Genomic DNA, 19148 nt, shown 5'->3' on the forward strand with positions numbered 1-19148 from the left:
CCACTGGTTGAATAAAATTTCAATTTAGTTGATATGGTACTAGCTATAATGTTCTGACTGTATATCACTTAGCTGCTGATTGATTTCAGATATTTTATTTACTGAATTCTGTGTTGTGCTGTGCTTAGCCACTCAGTTGTGTCTGACTCTTTGTGACCCCATGGACTGTAGCCCACCAGGCTCCTCTGTCAGTGGGGATTCTCCAGTCAGGAATACCAGAGTTGGTTGCCATGCCCTCTGCCGGGGGATCTTCCCAATCCAGGGATTGAACCCCAGGTCTATACCACTGCAGGCAGATTCTTTACCATCTGAGCCACCAGGGAAGCCCAAGAATACTGGAGTGGGTAGTCTATCCCTTCTCCAGGGAGTCTTTTCCAACCCAGGAATCTTACTGTGGTCTCCTGTGTTAAAGGCAGATTTTTTACCAGCCGAGCTACCAGGGAAGCCCTTACTGGATTCTAATATTACACCAATGTAAAAGGCATTATTCAGTAGTATTTAGAGAGGAAACTACATTAAATGTCTGAGTAATAAGAAAGGTTCAAATTTCAGAAATATTAAGGGCCTCAGAACTGAGTCATTCGTAAGTTTAATGAAGTGTTTGATTTTAGGGATCTGTAGTAACATCAGAAGTAAATTTCTGAAGGGAATCCTGGATATATTATGTCAGACATGTTGACTATGGGTAGCTTTGGAGAAAAGAAATGAAGGGGTTTTGTTTTCATTTGAGAAAGGTGATTCCATCTGAATGTAAATATGATTTCTTGTTTTTTCCTTTAGGGTATTGTCATTGGAACAGGAGAAAATTCTGAATTCGGAGAAGTTTTTAAAATGATGCAAGCAGAAGAAGTGAGTATTTAGTTTGTTAATGTTTTGGTTTCAAATCTGAAATAGTCTCCATTTTAAGTAGGGGAAAAGAGAACATTGGAGGATTATTTTATTACTTTCAAAAGTAATATTTTATTCAGAATATCAGTTGTCTGTGCTTAAAAGCATAATTGGAAAGCCTGTAATTAGAAGAGCTTGAATTAATATGGTTAATATTCTGAAACATTCTGATATATATTCATTGTTTATAGGAGAAAAAGATTTATGGCCAGTTATTTATAAGGCTTATTAGTTTTAGAAATTAGCTTTATCATATTAATTTTAAAGATTACTAAATAGTATAGTTGTGCTTTATAACATATCTTCTACCAAAATTCCCAGCTTGACATAATCCCAGGTATCTGGAGAAAAAAATGATTGCAAAGTGAAATAAATAACTTGTACGATATCCTTGTTTAAGGATATTCAAAATCAGTTCTCTCATTTAAAATACCTCCTTATATATATATAAAAAAGTGCATTCTATAATATCATTTTCTCAGGTAACCTTCTGAGATTGCCAGATGTGATGCAGTATGTAAAATCATCTCAGCCTTGGCAGTTGATTTTAAACCCCTCTGGCAGAGGGGTTGCCAGAGACCAGGGAGCGAACAGGATAAAAAGATGGTTTACAGGCATGTTTGTGGATCTAGAAATGAGAAAGAGTACAAAAGTGAGGAGCAGCTGATGATATTGAAATCCTGGGGAAGCTGCTAGGCAGAATAGATTTTTCTCCAAAGAGGCATAGAGAGCACAGACCTTTTCAAATAAACAGGTTTTTAAAAGTCTAGGCCTCTAGGCCTCCCACTTTCCTTGCGGAAGGAGTTGTGCATGTCATGAGTGTGTTAAGCACTTAGAATCCCTGGCATCTAGTAAAGCTGACTAAATTTAGGTAATTGTGGTGACACTCTTCTCCAATTTGTCAAGGCACCAAAAACCCCTCTGCAGAAGAGCATGGACCTTTTAGGAAAACAACTTTCCTTTTACTCCTTTGGTATAATAGGTAAGAGAAGAGTGAGTATGTATATCTCATAATATTTACTTAGGTTTTCTTTTTTGAGTGGGAAGTAGAAATTAGGTACATACTTACAAAAATCCATTAATTCATTCATGTGTTAAGCTACTATTACTTTTTTTAAACTATTAAACTAATCCCCAGCCATTGTCCTTTTCTACAAAGATAGAAATCTGTAATTCCTATAATCAAAGAGCATTTCTATAAACATTTTAATATGTCTTTCTAGTCTTCAATAAAATATGGTAGTATTGTGTTATGACTGCTTTTCTCTTTTGTTTCATGCATCCCATCATAAACATCTTGTCATTAAATAGATGCTCACCTTAAACAAATTTAAAGATTGTGTAGTATTCCATTGTGTGAATATATGAGTGTATGTATACATGCATAAAAAGTCAGCACTCTTTTTAGATGTTTGTGTAGGTCTTTAAAATTTTAAAAAATTGTAAAAGTGATTCTTCAGTGTTGGTATCTTGTTATAAATTACTCTTTATTTCCTTAGGATAAATTCCTAAAAGTGATATTATTGGGTCAAAGAGTGATGGTTTTAAAATTTTGGGCATGTTTTTAAAGGCTTTTCTTTCCTGTTGCCAAATAATACCCTCCCTCAACAACAAAAAAAGTGTCTCTCTAAACTGTTGCCAACTTTTTTATTTCAAAATTTATTATTTGAGAAACTGAACACTTTGTCATATTTTATTGTATTTTATGAACTGCCAGTCTGTTTCTTTTGTGGCTTAAGCCTTAGATTGGTCACACCTCTTTGCACAATTAGGATATTAATCCTTTTGTTGTTTAAGTTAGAAATACTTATTTTTTTCCTTGATTTTTAAGTTGCTTTTGAGGGCTGTATAATAAACTCAGTAGGGAGGGGAGAGATGTGTATAATGAAACACTCTCTTGCCTGAGATTCTGATCGTACCCTCCTTTTGATAACCTCTGCAGTTAGGTTTCTGTGTTCCATTCATAAAGGCTTTTCCAGCCCCATGTGGGAAAATGTTTATGTTTATTTAAACATCACTCTCTTACTTTTAACTTTTGACACTTAATTTTACTATTTTATTTAGAATCTATTTTAGTATAAAATTTCAGGTAGAGTTAGTACTCTTTTACTAAAAAATTATTCATCTTGGTACCAGCAGTTCTGTATTCCATTCTTTGTTCATGGAGTTGAAATGACATCTTTATCATAGCATTAAACACATCAATTTTGGAGTCTTTTTCTTTAATTCTTCCACGATGTTATTTTAATTTTTCTTGCTAACTTTAATGTGATTTTAAGACATTTCTGCTGTACAGTTGCAATAAAATAATTCTTTAAGTATTAATTCTGTTGATCCATTTTTCATTATTGTAAGCAAAGTAAAAGCTGGGAAGGTTATTTTGTTCATATGTTTAAATGGTGTGTCTCATAGCTCCCTTCATTTGGTTACTGCTGTTTATTTTTTAGAATTTATAGTCAGTTTGATAAATTAAAAGGCAGTTTAGCCAATTAAACCTTTCCAGTTTATAGTAACAACTTTACCATGAAACCACCTCAAGTTTTTTGAAAAAAAATTTTCAGCTTTTTGCTTCCATGGTTCTAATATAATGCGTTGGACATTTTTTTTCTTGTTAGGATGGAATAGGAGAAGGGTCAAGATCAAAATCAAGGGTCAGCAGACTTTGGTAAAGGGACAGATTGTAAATATTTTAGCCTTTGGTTCATACTTTGAATGATGGAAATACTCAGCTCTTTTGTCAAAAGCAACCACAACACAAATGGATATGGCTGTGTTCCAAAACACTATTTACAAAAACACATAGGAGGGGCACAGATTGTAGTTTGTTTGACCCTAGTATAATTCATCAGACATAATTCCTTTTATTAGGGTAGTATTTGGGATGGGATCTGAGAAGATCACAATCTGGATCATTATTTTGTAATTGCAGAAAGATGAAGGAAATCTTATTTTAAGTGTACATGTTCATCTAGAATACAAAGTTACTTTGTTTTATTAAAACTCTGATGCTATGTTTTTCCTCACAAAAACAGTGGTACTTCCCTTCCCCTCACCTTCTTTTTCAAAGATAAAGATTAAAGGAGAGAGTGAAGAATCAGTTATTTGGTTTATATTAATTGCTTTTTAACTTTCAAATGCTGCAAAGGTAGTAATTTTTAAATGTTAATTGCTGTTTTAGCTGTCTTACATTATCTTTGGGCCAAGTCCTAAGTACTTCTTAGTTTGCAGTACAAATTTAATGTGTAGCATCTGGGTATTGAGTTATGAGAAGTAAAGTTCTAGGGTTTATTTTTGCAAACCTCACAGTTAATAGAAAACCTACATGTATGTGCTGCCTTCTTTTTTCCCCCATTGTACAAAAATACTGGTAATGTTCTCTTATACTGGGAACTTTCATATATTATTACTTTAAAGGATGGGTGGCAGCAGTGGCAGCAAAAGGTAAAACTGTAGGTGTGTGCATGCATACACAGCTTTAGCCTTAACATTAATTTACTCTTCCCTCCTTAATGGAGTTTTGTAAAATCTTGCAACTGTGATCTGATAAACTTCCCCTTTTATATCAAGGGACTTTTGCTGCTCTCAACTTGTTGCTCTGTCCCTTGTATGCTCAGGTGATTTTATATAAGAGGGGAAAAGAGCTGTTTTATTCTGTTCTAGGTATCATCATGTTGGTTGGCTGGTTACTAGGAAAAGACATACTGGAAATGTTTACTATTAGTGTAAGGTAAGTTCTAATGGTTTGTTTATAATTTGAAGTCTTTTGCCTCTCATTTTTTTGTTTGGCATAGTTTATGTTTCATTATGGATTTTATATGAGCACATAAGAGTATATTAACTGTACTTAAATAGTTCAGAATTCATATATTGAAATGAGCTCTATGAAAACCTACATGTATGCAGTGGAAAAACTCCACACTACATATCTGATATTACCAACCAAATATTGCATTTTTATACTTAGACAATTAAGGATCACCAAACTGAAAACTAGGAGCATGAGAAAGAAAGAACACAATATGGAAACTGAATAATCAACTCAGAGGAAAACCAAATATGCAGGAATAGAAGAAAAATTGAAAATGAACAGAAAAGTGTTCATGTTTTCAGAGATTTGCGAAGAGATTGCACTCGTGACAGACAAATTGCTATAGAAAAGGATCATGGGGCCCACATTTTTTTTCTTTTTTAGTTATTAAGTTTATGATTTTTAAGAGACATCCCTGGTGGTCCAGTCGTTAAGACTTTGCCTTCCAATGCAGGAGGTATGAGTTTGATCCCTGGTTGGGTGGCTAAGATCCCACATGCCTTGTGGCCAAAAAACCAGAACATAAACAATAAAAGCAATATAGAACAAATTCAATAGAGATTTTAGAAATGGTCTACATCAAAAAAAAAAATACTTAAAAGATTATGATTACTGAAATTAAAAATTCAGCTTAAAAACTGTAAGTCAAAATGATCTCCCCCAAATAGAATAAAATGTCCAAAACAGAGGAGATAAAAGTGTCAAAGAGAATAATTCAATAAATGCCATATCTCAGTAAAAGTTTTAAAAAGAGATAAGAAGAAATTATATAAGAAATGAAGCAAGACATGAATCTTTATAGACTGAAGGGATCCTCCAGATGCCAAGCAGGAGGACCAAAACTCCAGCCTAGATACATCATTGTGAAAGTCAGGGAAACAGGTCAGGTCGTGTGTAAAGGAAGGAAATTTGGCTGGTATCACACTTCTCATCAGCAACTGCAGTTTCCATCACGGGGTGTGTTTAGTCTCCACTAAGATTTCAGCTCACAGGACTTTCTAGGTCATACCTGGTACCTGTGACCTGAACACCACAGGGCAGCTTCCTCTTCTGAGAGTGTTCCTACAGCAGTCCCTGCAGCAGTTCAGACAAGCACATGAGATGACCCTGTGAGGGCAGGAGCTGTCCTGGGTTGAAATGCCTCATATTCTGTAGGAGCCAACATCTCTGGAAACATACACTTTCCAGGATGCCTGCTAGGACCATTTCCAGTTATGAGAGTCAACACAATTGGGAAACCCAAAGCTATGGCTTCCTATAATAGAGTTATAATTCTTCCAGTCCATAGATAATTTATTGGTCAGGAGAGCCTTATATCATAAGCAGTGTTGCCTAGCAGCATAGTTGCCATACTGTCACCACTAAGGGAACAAAGCTAGAGATTTAACCAAATACAATCACTCAGGGAACAAAATTAGAGATTTAACCAAATATAGAAGGGAAAAAGGATTTTTTTAAACCTTCATCCACAGCCTCTTTGAATCAAATTAGAAGACAGTGGGGTAGTACAATTAAAACATGGGGGGAAATGATTTTAAATCTGTAAATCTAGGACTAGCCAAAGTATCAATTTAGGTAATTATAAATGGGTAAGCAAGTAGTCAGCAAATATATTCCTCACCTACTCTTGTATGAATTCTACCAAATCAAGACTGAAAGAAAGGAAGACAATGTTGTATAGGGTGTAAGAAAAAGTGGAACTCACTCAGTCCTCTAAGGAGAAATTCTGGATGACAGCTCTGTAATAGGTCTAGCAAGTAATAGTTCAACTTTTAGAATAAAAACCAATGGATTAAAAAAAAATCAAATGGAATAACTAGGATGAATAACTAGGAATAACTAGGATGAATAAGAAGTTAAAAGATATTTGTGATAGAGTGAAAGAGTATAGTTTTTCCTTGGAGAAGCAAAAATGCAACTTGAAATTCTTGGCTTCAATATATGTAAAGAAGCTTTGGGTTAAATATGAAATGAATTTAAAATTGGGCATGAATTGGCATATCATCTATTGCACTCATATTTTTTGGAGTATTTTTTTAAGAGTACTTCATGAAGATTAACACATCATGACTTTTATTCCTACCTCAGTATCCTCCAAGATATCAAACATTTAAACAGTTTCATTCTATTTTACAATGACCATAGGGGTCTATTGCATTTTTATAAATTTTAAAATACACATGGGATCTCTAGTGACCTTATTTTTCCTATGTCTTAAAATATCTTGCTTTCTTATTACTCTAATAGTAATTTTAACAAGCATTTCCAACTGTGCTAAAAATGAGTAAAACAATGAGAAAGCAGAAGAATAAATAGCTTTTAAAACTGCTGTCCAACTCTTTGTGACCCCATGAACTGTATAGTCCAGGCCAGAATACTGGAGTGGGTAGCCTTTCCCTTCTTCAGGGGATCTTCCCAACCCAGGGATCTAACCTAGGTCTCCCGCATTACAGGTGGATTCTTCACCAGCTGAACCACAAAGGAAGCCTAGAATATTGGAGTGGGTAGCCTGTCCCTTCTGTAATAATAAATAAATCATTTATTATTCTTTTATCCTTTAATTTTCTTGTTATTTTGCCCAAACTATTACATTATCATTTAAAAAGGTATAAAAGTAGTCTGGGGATAAAATTTTGGGTTTTTTTTTTTTTTTTTGCATTCATTAAACAAAATTGAGAAATTTAGTTAGTGTTGTTTTTTTTTTTTTTTTTTTACCATAATGACAAATAAGAGTTGACGGAAGAGTTTTCATAATTATTACACAAATCAGAAGATGAATGCAAAGCAGCAACCACTCTAGACTATAATGATGAAGGTGAAATTGAGTCATTATATAAGTGAAATCTCAGTACTGAACCCTTGAATGATGATGCTCTAGATTTTCTCAAACTCCTGAATTAGTGACTAAACTTTTTTTATTTTTATTTTTTTACCTGCACTGTGTGGCTTGTGGGATCTTAGTTCCCTGACCAGACATTAAACCTGGGCCATGGCAGTGAAAGCGCTGTGTCCTAACCACTGGACCATCAGAAAATTCACTGAACTGCTTTATTTTTAAGGGTAAAAGGAGAGGGACAGGCATTCTTTATAGGTAATCATTCTGTAGCAAGGAATTTGTTGTGTGGTATTGTGTTAAAAGAAGATGACTATCCTAAAAGTTATGAGTTATCAGCATTTTCAGAAGTGTTACATTTTAGAGAGAGATGCAAACAGAATTGATAAACCTACAACCTGTTAAAAATGGTTTTTTAATTTGAAATCACTGTTTTGTAAAGTAAATATGTTCTAGGTTTATTCATGACAGTTCATGAGCAGTTGCATTCAAAGGACATTATCCAGTTCAGATATATATATACTTTCAAATCCAAGAGTATAGTTTGGGGTTAACATTCAAATAAAAATTTACGAAGTTTTTCATAATCCATTCTGTTCCTTTGTAAGTTATTTATAAAACAATCTAAATATAAAAGAATGAGAAGGTCCATTGGATCTAAGTTATACATGATGATAGCTGTCTTTGCTGATACAGTGAGAGTTAATGGAAGCATAAGTAAAGAAGTTTCTGTTTGTACTTAGAGGTTCAAAAGAGAAAATGAAGTATTAATGATAACACATATTTCTTGGTTATACAGTGTGTGTACTATTCAGCCAGTAATTATAAATATTATTTATTGGGTTTAGCTTTTAGAATCAACCTATAAAAAATTGATGATGGTTGTAGAACACGGTGTAATGATAGGCAAGTTAAAAGTGTGAAAGTGAAGTCGCTCAGGTGTGTCTGACTCTTTGCGACCCCATGGACTGTAGCCTACCAGGTTCCTCCATCCATGGGGTTTTTCAGGCAAGAACACTGGAGTGGGTTGCCGTTTCCTTCTCCAGGAGATTTTCCCGACCAGGGATAGAACCTGGGTCTCCCGCCTTGTAGGCAGACATTTTATCGTCTGAGCCACCAGGGAAGTCCATTGGCGGCTCGGTGTCAACCCCCGACAGGGTTTCTGCCAGGGGCCGTACGAGGTCACTGTGGAACCGCCGAGCAGGGCTTCTCACTTGCTTCGCGCAGGGTGGGTCGTTCATTCACACAAGCACACTGTAGAGTTAGTAAAGTACAGCAGAAAACGTGTTTGTTAGGAGAGCAAAGAACTAGAGCTCCAAGCCTCCTTACCTTGTCCTGAAGAATCTCAGACGAGTCCCCAAGATGAAAGGTTGCTGCTGAACCACAAAAGACGCTGGGGTTGTTGGCCTCCAGAGGAGAAGAATTCAATCTGGGGCCAGTGACCAGGCTTGATTGCTCAGAGCTTTTGTGTAATAAAGTTTTATTAGAGTATAAAAGAGATAGAGAAAGTTTCTGACACAGACATCAGAAGGGGGCAGAAAGAGAGGCAAGTTAGATCATGCTAAAGAAAAAGTTGATAATAGAAATTGAGCAGTAGGGGGGAATGCAGGGAGCAGTGTTAGAATGAAGGATGGATGTGTACCTGTCCTCATCTGTACCAGAGTCGGGATAATACCTGGAATGGGACAAGTAGAGTTTTAATTTGAAGGTTTTTTTTTTTTTTTTAATATTGTGAAGGGAAATAATGAACTAATTTTTTGTTGTGATAAAATGCACATACCAATAAAATATTCCCTCTTAAAGTATGCAGTTCAGTGGTGTTAAGTACATTCATATTGTTACCACCATCACCAACATCTAGTGTTGGAACTTTTAAATCACCCCTGAAAGAAAACGCTGTGCCTGTTCATTCCCCACTCTGCCCTCTCCTTGCCCGCTGATAGCCACTAAACAGGCTTCTGTCTTTTTGGATTTGCTTATTCCTGACATCTCATATATGTGAAGTCTTGCAACATGTGTCCTGCTGCTTTCCTTAGCATGATTTTTCAAGGTTTTTCCATTTGTAGCATGAATCAGTACTCTATTCTCTTATGTGCTCCCATGTACAGGCACACGCCACAATTTATCATTCATCAATTGATGAACATTTGGGCTCTTTCCATCTTTTGAGTATTGTGAATAATGTTCTGTGAACATTCATGTACAAGTTTTTGTGTGAACACCTGTTACTATATTTATAGATGAGGAAACTCAACTACGGGGTGGAGGCATAATAGCTTAAATTCACACAGGTAAAAATTGAAGCTTGGAGTAGACATCTAGGCAGTGTGATGTAAGAATGTATATTCTTTAATCACTGTGCTTAATCTGGTAGCTTGTAGGTGGCCAATAAATGTTATTCAATTTTTCCTCATACTAAGGCCTTTTATGGGTTTGACAACATTAATTTTACATTATTGAGTCTCTAAGTCTGCATTACATTATTTAGTCTCTAAGTAACAGCTAATTGAAATTATTGTTGTGGGTACTACTGAATTTATACTTAAATGCTATGTCTTTATTGGCTGCAGTTTGGCTGTAGCAGCAATTCCTGAAGGTCTTCCCATTGTGGTCACAGTGACTCTAGCCCTTGGTGTTATGAGAATGGTGAAGAAGAGGGCGATTGTGAAAAAACTACCTATTGTTGAAACTCTGGGTAAGTCTCTGGTTAGAGCACACTTGTCCACTGACGTGTTAATTTACATTAGCAGAGATCTTGGGGTTTTATAGCTTTTGTCTTAGAGGTTTACCTGGTGGAGGTGGACATACAGCAGTGTTGAGTATGGTTTTACTAACCAAAAAAGGTTATTAAAAATTCATATCACTCAGATAAGGGAACTTTATATCTTTCTGCATCATGGAGTGTTCTGATGCTTAAATCATGTTTTTAAAAAATAGTGACTTTCAGTTCAAGATGGCAGAGTAGAAGGAAATGTGCATGCTCATCTCCTGTGTGAGCACCAAAATTGCAACTAGCTGTTGAAGGAGGACACTGGAACCCAGCAAAAAAAGATATCCCACGGTCAAAGCCAAACGAGAAGCCACAATGAGACAGTAGGATGGCACAATCATGATAAAAATCAAAGCCCATACCTGCTGGGTGAGTGACGCACAGTGTGGAGAACAATAATACAAAGAAGTTCTTGCACTATTGTGAAGGTTCCGAACCCCACATCAGGCTTCTGACCCTGGGGATCCGACAAAGGGATGGGAATTGATTGCTTACGGTGAACGGTTCAGATTCGTGATCTCTGAAGGAGACAGTTTTGCTTCAGAACCAGAGACTTGTCTTCAGTCACTCAAAACTTGGTGTGGCAAAAGATTTGTTACAGTAAAAAAAAGGGGTAGAGAAAGCTTCTGACACAGACATCAGAAGAGGGCAGAGAGTGCCTCATAGGCTAGTCTTATCAAGGCCTTACATATGTTCTGGTTACTTTTTTGTTGGTTACTAACAACAGAAAGGTCTTACCAGACCCACTGCCACAAGATACATCTTAAGATAACAGGATTAGTCAGAAGGTTCTTAAGAAGGGGAAACATGTTCTGGAGCAAGATGCATTGTTAATATATAATCATTAGTGCAGAGTTTAAGGAAAAACATACTCTTGAGTAAGATGAGTTGTTTTCTTGTGTAATCATTAGCTCTGGGCTTAAAGAAAGTTAGTCTTAGAAGAAATAGATTGTTGCTGTAACAACTCAAAGCTTAAGAAAAAAACATCTTATATGACTAGGATGAAGGAATGTCCCTTTCTCCTCCTTGAGGACCCTGGACTCCTTATCAACCTACCTAGGAATTAACTCAGAATCCCCAGGTAATCTGACCTTGAAGGCCAGAAGGATTTGATTATAGGATTTCCACAGGACTGGGGGAAAGAGAGACTCCAGTTTTGGAGGGCACAAAGAAAATCTTGGCCTGCATCAAGACCCAGAGGAAAGGAGCAGTGACCCCACAGGAGATGGAACCAAAAATTCCCACTAGTGCTGGAGGGTCTCCTGTGGAGGTGTGGGTGGGGGCTCACCACAGAGATGGGGGCACTGGTAGTAGCAGTCTGGGCTGCTTGGGCTAATTCCTCTTGGAGGTAACTATTAACCCTACCATAGAGCCCTTAGATACTAGGGCTGGGTAACCTCAGGCCAGATAACTACCAGGAAGGGAGACAACCCCAAAAATTGGATTAATGCTTTACTGAACAAGGCTCTGCCCACCAGAGCAAGACCCAGTTTTTCCTACTGCCGGACACAGTCCCTCCCATTAGGAAGCTTACACAAGTCTTTTAGCCTCTTCCATCAGTAGGCAGACAGAAGAAGCAAGAAGAACCACAGTCCCACAGCAGCTAAAACAAAAACCACTTTAGAGAAAGTTAGGATGAAAAAGTAGAAAGTTATGTCCCAGATGAAGGGACAAGATAAAATCCCAGAAAAACAACTAAATGAAGTGGAGATAGGCAATCTTCCAGAAAAAGAATTCAGAATAGTGATAGTGAAGCTGATTCAGGATCTCGGGAGAACAATGGAGAAGATGCAAGAAATGTTTACCAAAGACCTGGAAGAACTAGAGAACAAGCAAACCGAGATGAATAATACACAAGAAGGAATCAATAGCAGAATAACTGAGGCAGAAGAATGGATAAATGACCTGGAGGACAGAATGGTAGAAATCACTGCCACAGAACAGAATACAGAAAAAAGAATGAAAAGAAATAAAGACAGCCTAAGAGACCTCTGGGACAACTTAAATGCACCAACATTCTCATTACAGGGGTCCCAAAAGGAGAAGGAAGAGAGAAAGGACCTGAGAAATATTTGAACAGATAATAGCTGAAGACTTCACTAATATGGGAAAGGAAGTAGTCAACCAAGTCCAGGAAGCACAGAGAGTCCCAGGCAGAATAAAGCCAAGGAGGAACACACAGAGACAGGCAAAAATTAAAGACAGAGATAAAATATATTAAAAGCAACAAGGGAAAAATGACAAATATCACACAAGGGAACTTCCATCAGGCTATCAGCTGAAATTCTCAAAATTTCTCAAGCCAGAAGGGAATGGCACCATATTTAAAATGAGGAAAGGGAAGAACTTGCAACCAAGAATACCCAGCAAGTTTCCCCTTCAGATTTGAAGGCAAAATCAAAAGCTTTCCCAGACAGTTCAATTCATTCGCTTAGTCGTGTCCGACTCTTTGTGATCCCATTGAACCGCAGCACGCCAGGCCTCCCTGTCCATCACCAACTCCCGGAGTCCACCCAAAGCCATGTCCATTGAGTCGGTGATACCATCCAACCATCTTATCCTCTGTCGTCCCCTTCTCCTCCTGCCCTCAATCTTTCCCAGCATCAGGGTCTTTTCCAATGAGGGTCTTTTTTCAACTCTTCTCATCAGGTGGCCACAGTATTGGAGTTTCAGCGTCAACATCAGTCCTTCTAATGAACACCCAGGACTGATCTCCTTTAGGATGGACTGGTTGGATCTCCTTGCAGTCCAAGGGACTCTCAAGAGTCTTCTCCAACACCACAGTTCAAAACCATCAATTCTTCAGCGCTCAACTTTCTTTATGGTCCAGCTCTCATATCCATACATGACCACTGGAAAAACCATAGCCTTGACTAGACGGACCTTTGTTGTTGACAAAGTAATGTCTCTGCTTTTTAATATGCTGTCTAGGTTGGTCATAACTTTGCTCCCAAGGAGTAAGCATCTTTTAATTTCATGGCTGCAGTCACCATCTGCAGTGATTTTGGAGCCCAGAAATATAAAGTCTGACACTGTTTCCACTATTTCCCCATCTATTTGCCATGAAGTGATGGGACCGGATGCCATGATCTTAGTTTTCTGAATGTTGAGCTTTAAGCCAATGTTTTCACTCTTCTCTTTCACTTTTATCAAGAGGCTGTTTAGTTCTTTTTCACTTTCTGCCATAAGGGTGGTGTCCTCTGCATATCTGAGGTTATTGATATTTCTCCCGGCAATCTTGATTCCAGCTTGTGCTTCCTTCAGCCCAGTGTTTCTCATGATGTACTCTGCACATAAGTTAAATAAGCAGGGTGACAATATACAGCCTTGACGTACTCCTTTCCGTATTTGGAACCAGTCTGTTGTTCCATGTCCAGTTCTAACTGTTGCTTCCTGACCTGCATACAGGTTTCTCAAGAGGCAGGTCAGGTGGTCTGGTATTCCCATCTCTTTTAGAATTTCCCAGACAGGCAAAAGTTAAAAGAATTCAGCACCACCAATCCAGCTTTACAACAAATGCTAAAGGAACTTCTCTAGGCAGGAAACACAAGAGAAGGAAAATACCTACAGCAAATAAATCCAAAACAATTAAGAAAACGGTAATAGGTTTATACATATCAAAATTACCTTAAATGTAAATGGATTAAACGCACCAACCAAAAGACACAAACTGGCTGGGTAGATGAAAACAAGTGCAAGTATGCACTTCCACTTAGCACATCACTCTGCTTGACACCCCACCCCCCAAATTGTATGTAATTATTTTATATTGTTAAATTAATCATGTTCCCATTATGGCTTGCAATTGTAGTTATCTTTTATTTTTTGTCTGGCTATTGAGTATGAAAACTGATAAACATCTTTTACTGTTGTGATTATGTAACTGTTAATACCTTTGTATCATGATTGGTCAACAGAAGAATAGTAGAGCTCTGTATCACCAACATTAGGCTCCATTAGAAAAACGTATGATCACTTTTTAAAATCCAGATGCATATCAGAATTATCTTGAAATTTTTTGAAAAATCCAAATGCTCAGGTATTGCTTTTTATCTCCAGAGGTCGAGATAAATTTCAAATGAGCAGTCATGTTTAAAAACAACTGGACTATATGATGATCTTATCTAGTTTTTTTCACTTTCTCTATTTCACATTAATTGCTCCCATTTCATTTAGTTTATGTTCTCCAATATCTCCAGTATTTTTTGGATGTTCTTTTTCAAGTCTTTATCAAGCATTGTAGAAAAGCTTTTGTATACATAATATATAGTATATATGCTTTATAGTTTTTTTAACATAACATGAATTTTTGCCCAGTTAAAAAAATTACAACATTTTGGTTCTGTTTGTTTGAGAATAGAATGCTAGAATTCTAATTAAAAAATAGTTATACAACAAGCTGCAAAGGTGTGCTATATAGCATAAGGAATCATAGTCAATATCTTGTAATAACCTATGATGGACAATAATTTAAAAAATGATAAACGTGTATTTGTATAACTGAACCACCTTGCTATGTACTTGAAACATTGTAAGTCAACTATACTGCAATAAAATATATATATATATTAACATGAAGTAACATGAAACTGTGGAATTACAGAGAATTATTCTTGTTTGACATCTCAAGAAAAATAATTGATAATGATATATCCTAAACTGTCATTCTTGAATTTATTAAGAACAGTAAGTATACAATAGTTATATTGCTATAATGTAATTTTATGTAAGATATGAAAATTGTGGTAACTTTATGTATGTTATGAAGCTTCTTTTTATTTAGGAATTCAAAAATGTTAAATTTAGCTTCTAGTTTGTAGTTTAATATTGAGAAGGCAAAAACTCATTAAAATACTGGCTGAAAAAATTACATGAGTTTATATTTAGGTAACCTTGAAACGTTCTAGAAAATGTAGTATATAAAGTTGCTATGTAGAGTTGATATCAAGTAGCTTTGTAGAAATTCAACTAAATAAAACAAAATCAGCATTTCTCAGTATCTTTTTAATTCCAGAAACTACCTTGTGATAAAGTAAACATGATTAGAGAAAACAACCTAAAGTTATCCATGAGCTTAAGTTTTACAGTATTCAGAGAAGCAAGGCAGTTTTCTAGAGTCTTTAATTTGTTTTCAGTGTAAGCTTTCATTTTTTTTAATGACTCTTGGTGACTCATGGTGATTTATTCTTCAGGTTGCTGTAATGTGATTTGTTCAGATAAGACTGGAACGCTGACCAAGAATGAAATGACTGTTACCCACATATTTACTTCGGATGGCCTGCGTGCTGAGGTACTCTGTAGATGTTTTTTTGTAACAGCAGAATTCCTTTTTAGGAGTCCTGGTGTTTAGCATTCCTAACCATTCCAGTGTCTTCACAAGGGTGCAAGTTAGTTGACAGCTGAGTATTTTTCCACCCCATGTGATTCTCCCAAGTCTTGATCCTGCTCCAGCTGTGCAGTGCAGATATGTTGATCTCCCTCAACACCTTTCTGTCTCTCTACATCCATCTGTTACCAGATCTGGACCCTTGCTCTGTCTGCAGCAAGGGAACCTCTCAGAATTCCCTAAATGAAGATACTTTAGTGGCTTCCCATTATGACCAGGTTCCTGAAGTGGGGCTGCTCACAGCTCTGTGGGTTCTGTCCCATACTTCCTTCCTCAGTCTGTATCTCTCCTTGGCTTTCCATAGACCAAGTACACTGACTTTATGGTTCTTGCAGTGTGACAGAATTCCTCCTACTTAAGGACCTTTGGTGCTGTTCTCACTGTTTAGGACAGTTTAATGCCTCTTCATTCTTTGCACCTCACTTCTAATCCATTTCTTCAGAAAAGCTTTGCTGATCACCTGGAACTCATCCTGTGTTACATGTTTTCATAGCTCCCTACCTCTTTGTTTAGGTGAAATCCTGTCTCTCTTCCCATGATACCCTGAGCATAATAGAGCAGAAACTCTGGTGCCCAACACAGGGTCTGCTTTGTACTAGTACATGTTGAAAGAATAAATGAATGCATGAATTATTCTACTTTAAAAATTGTATATGAATAGCCCCTGAAGTGCATGTTAGTGTATGTGCATTGGTTAATTTTGAAGCTGTATGAGGACAAGTTTTAGTCTCAGCTAGTCGTGGCAGAATTTCTGACTGGAATTTTCATTAATACTACTTGTTATGGGAACAGTATTTTAAAATGTATTTATAGCCAGTTCTGTGAGCAAAGGAAGAATTTCACAAAGTAACAGAAGTTGTACTTGGGTCTGTTCAATTCTGTTTTACTAGGCCTTAAAATGAGACTGTATACTTAGGATGTTAGATTTGGTTAGGATACCCAGTGCTGTGTTGTTGGATGTATCTTTTCTGGATGACCCGGAAGGGTCATTGGGTTTACATGTGCTTATATGGTCCAGTTATGAAAGGTAGGATGTAAATTTATCTTTTGTTCTAAGCCCAGAATTTTATATGTCAAGCATTAACTGTTAATTCCCTTAAACTGCCTTATTTTTATCGTGAAATTTAACTTGTATTTGGCTTGGCTTGTTGTCGCCATATATAAGTATCTGACTTGTCTCTGTCTCTGATTTTTAAAATTGGTGGGTATCGTACTATGTTAAAGTAATTGGAGAGTGCTAGGGTAAATCATTTATCTCTGAGCCTTGAATATTTACAAAAAGAACTTTGTTTTTGTCTAGGTCATAGATTTGTCCTGAATGTTAAATGTAATAGATTGGAATTCTTTGCAAATTGTAGTGTTATATAAATGTAGGACTTCCCTGGTGGTTCAGATAGTAAAGAATCTTCCTGCAATGCAGGAGACCTGAGTTCGATCCTTGGGTCAGGAAGGTCTCCTAGAGAAGGGAATGGCAACCCACTCCAGTATTCTTGCCTGGAGAAATCCATAGACAGAGGAACCTGATGGGCTACAGTTCGTGAGTCACAAAGAGTTGGACACGACTGAGCGACTAACACACACACACACACCCCTATAAATGTAATGTTGTGTAAATTTAAACTCACATATATAGAGATTTTCATGGTTTAGTTTCCCTTTTTATAGTATGTTTTAAATAGAAGCAATAGAAGGTTATATTAACTATTATATTGTTTACTTACAATGTACTATGTATTATAATTATTAATTAGCATAATAATTATTTATATGGAATTAACTGTAGGTTTATCATTGTGGTGAAAATTACTATCTATTCCTTTTACTATTAAATGTTCTTTTAGATAAATGTGAGTGCTTTTCTACATTTAGTAGTGTCATGATGAACACAGCTCATCAGTTTTCTGTTTTCATAAGTATTGTCCTTGCCTACTGTAGTGTGTTATTGACTCTACTTTATGTTCCTTAGGTTACTGGAGTTGGCTACAATCCATTTGGGGAAGTGATTGTTGATGGTGATGTTGTCCATGGATTCTATAACCCATCTGTTAGCAGAATTGTTGAGGTAAATACTGCTTTCTTTATAAGAAAGTGGCTTTCTTCATGATGACTTAGGATGCAGTGATGGGTTCATAGTTGTGTATTTCTTTTAGGCTGGCTGTGTGTGCAATGATGCTGTAATTAGAAATAACACTCTAATGGGGAAACCAACGGAAGGAGCCTTAATTGCTCTTGCAATGAAGGTATGTGCCGGGTCCTCTCTTCTTTGACATGTGAAAACGTCACTCTCACAAGAGAATATGAAGCCATGGATTTGAGTATCGCTGGCTTTTAGGTGTGGAGTGAAGGAGATGCACAGGATTTCATAGTTTGTACTGCCTTTTGGGAACCAATTGTAGTCTTTCTGGAAATACAGAGCATGAGGATTTTCACTGTAACTTTCAATCTCCTCCATGCAGCATACAAACTAATGACCAGTTAGGGGTTTATTCTTACAAAGAAATGTTCTTGTTTTTCATAATATTCAGAGTGTTGTATGAAAAGTTTTATAAATATGTATAATTGCTGATAAGTGCCAATTTTCAAACGTGAAATAGGCAACATTCTTTAGTATTTCCATGTAAAGATATTAAGGCCAACATGAGAAGTCAGCTTTTCTTTTTCCAGTCTTCCCTTTCCTTCCATTATTAATTTCTTAAAATGAATGTAGAGATAGTGTTTCTGTTGGGAAGATAGGGTGCTAATCTCAGTGACTCTACCCCAGTTGATCTCCTTTTCTAAGTCCTACAGTTGATTAAATGAGAAACCTAAAAGTCCAACCTGGCACTCCCATAACAAAAATAAAACCACTTTTAAGAGCAGTTTTAGGAAATGTGTATAAAATAGGATGTCTCTGAATGAGGTTACTTCTGTTGAGATTCAGTATAGAAATGTAGGTTGTTATAATATTAATTTGATAAAGTCAAATTGGTGGTTTTATAATGTATATACTTCCTTAATGAGAAGTCACTTTCCTTTTTCCTTTACCATTTGTTTTCCTTGTAACTAAAAATAGCATAGTATCACTTTTTTTTATTGAAAAGTTAAATAATGAGTATTGTGTTTAACTTTCTCTTTTTGAGAAGTAAACATGAAACCACCTCTTTATGGGTGGGGAACCTCACAATTTAGGTAGGAAGTCAGTAGTGACAGACTGGAACAAATAAAAGGCAGGCCAAGGTAGTTGGCTTAGTCTTAACACTGAGCCATGTATAAGAAGAGTGCACTTTAAGACTTGGAACCTGAACTTTGAAAGGAAGGAGGGATTTAGATAGGATGGAGTTGGGTGTAAGCTAGGGGAAGAGCAAGAATAAAAGCTTGAGGAATACATAAGGGTAGACTGAATTGTGACTTTTGACTTGGTTAACCTAAGTGAAATGAACAGTTTGAGTGGCCTGGAGGCTTGTTGAGTTGGCTGTGTGATGGG

The 19148-nt window shown here is 36.6% G+C and overlaps 1 protein-coding gene across 4 annotated transcripts in view; it reads left to right on the forward strand.

The window, feature by feature from the left end:
• The window catches only part of ATP2C1 (ATPase secretory pathway Ca2+ transporting 1), a 151561-nt gene that overhangs the window by 105074 nt on the left and 27339 nt on the right, over window positions 1-19148 (forward strand). For all 4 annotated transcript variants that reach the window (XM_061167571.1, XM_061167572.1, XM_061167574.1 and 1 more), the window contains 7 exons: window positions 781-849; window positions 1795-1870; window positions 4549-4615; window positions 10100-10224; window positions 15492-15589; window positions 17652-17747; window positions 17836-17925. In XM_061167571.1, the coding sequence (XP_061023554.1) occupies window positions 781-849; window positions 1795-1870; window positions 4549-4615; window positions 10100-10224; window positions 15492-15589; window positions 17652-17747; window positions 17836-17925 (621 nt within the window). The remainder of the gene's footprint in view (window positions 1-780; window positions 850-1794; window positions 1871-4548; window positions 4616-10099; window positions 10225-15491; window positions 15590-17651; window positions 17748-17835; window positions 17926-19148) is intronic.

Source organism: Dama dama, chromosome 19 (assembly GCF_033118175.1).
Source record: "Dama dama isolate Ldn47 chromosome 19, ASM3311817v1, whole genome shotgun sequence".
Taxonomy (NCBI): Eukaryota; Metazoa; Chordata; class Mammalia; order Artiodactyla; family Cervidae; genus Dama; species Dama dama.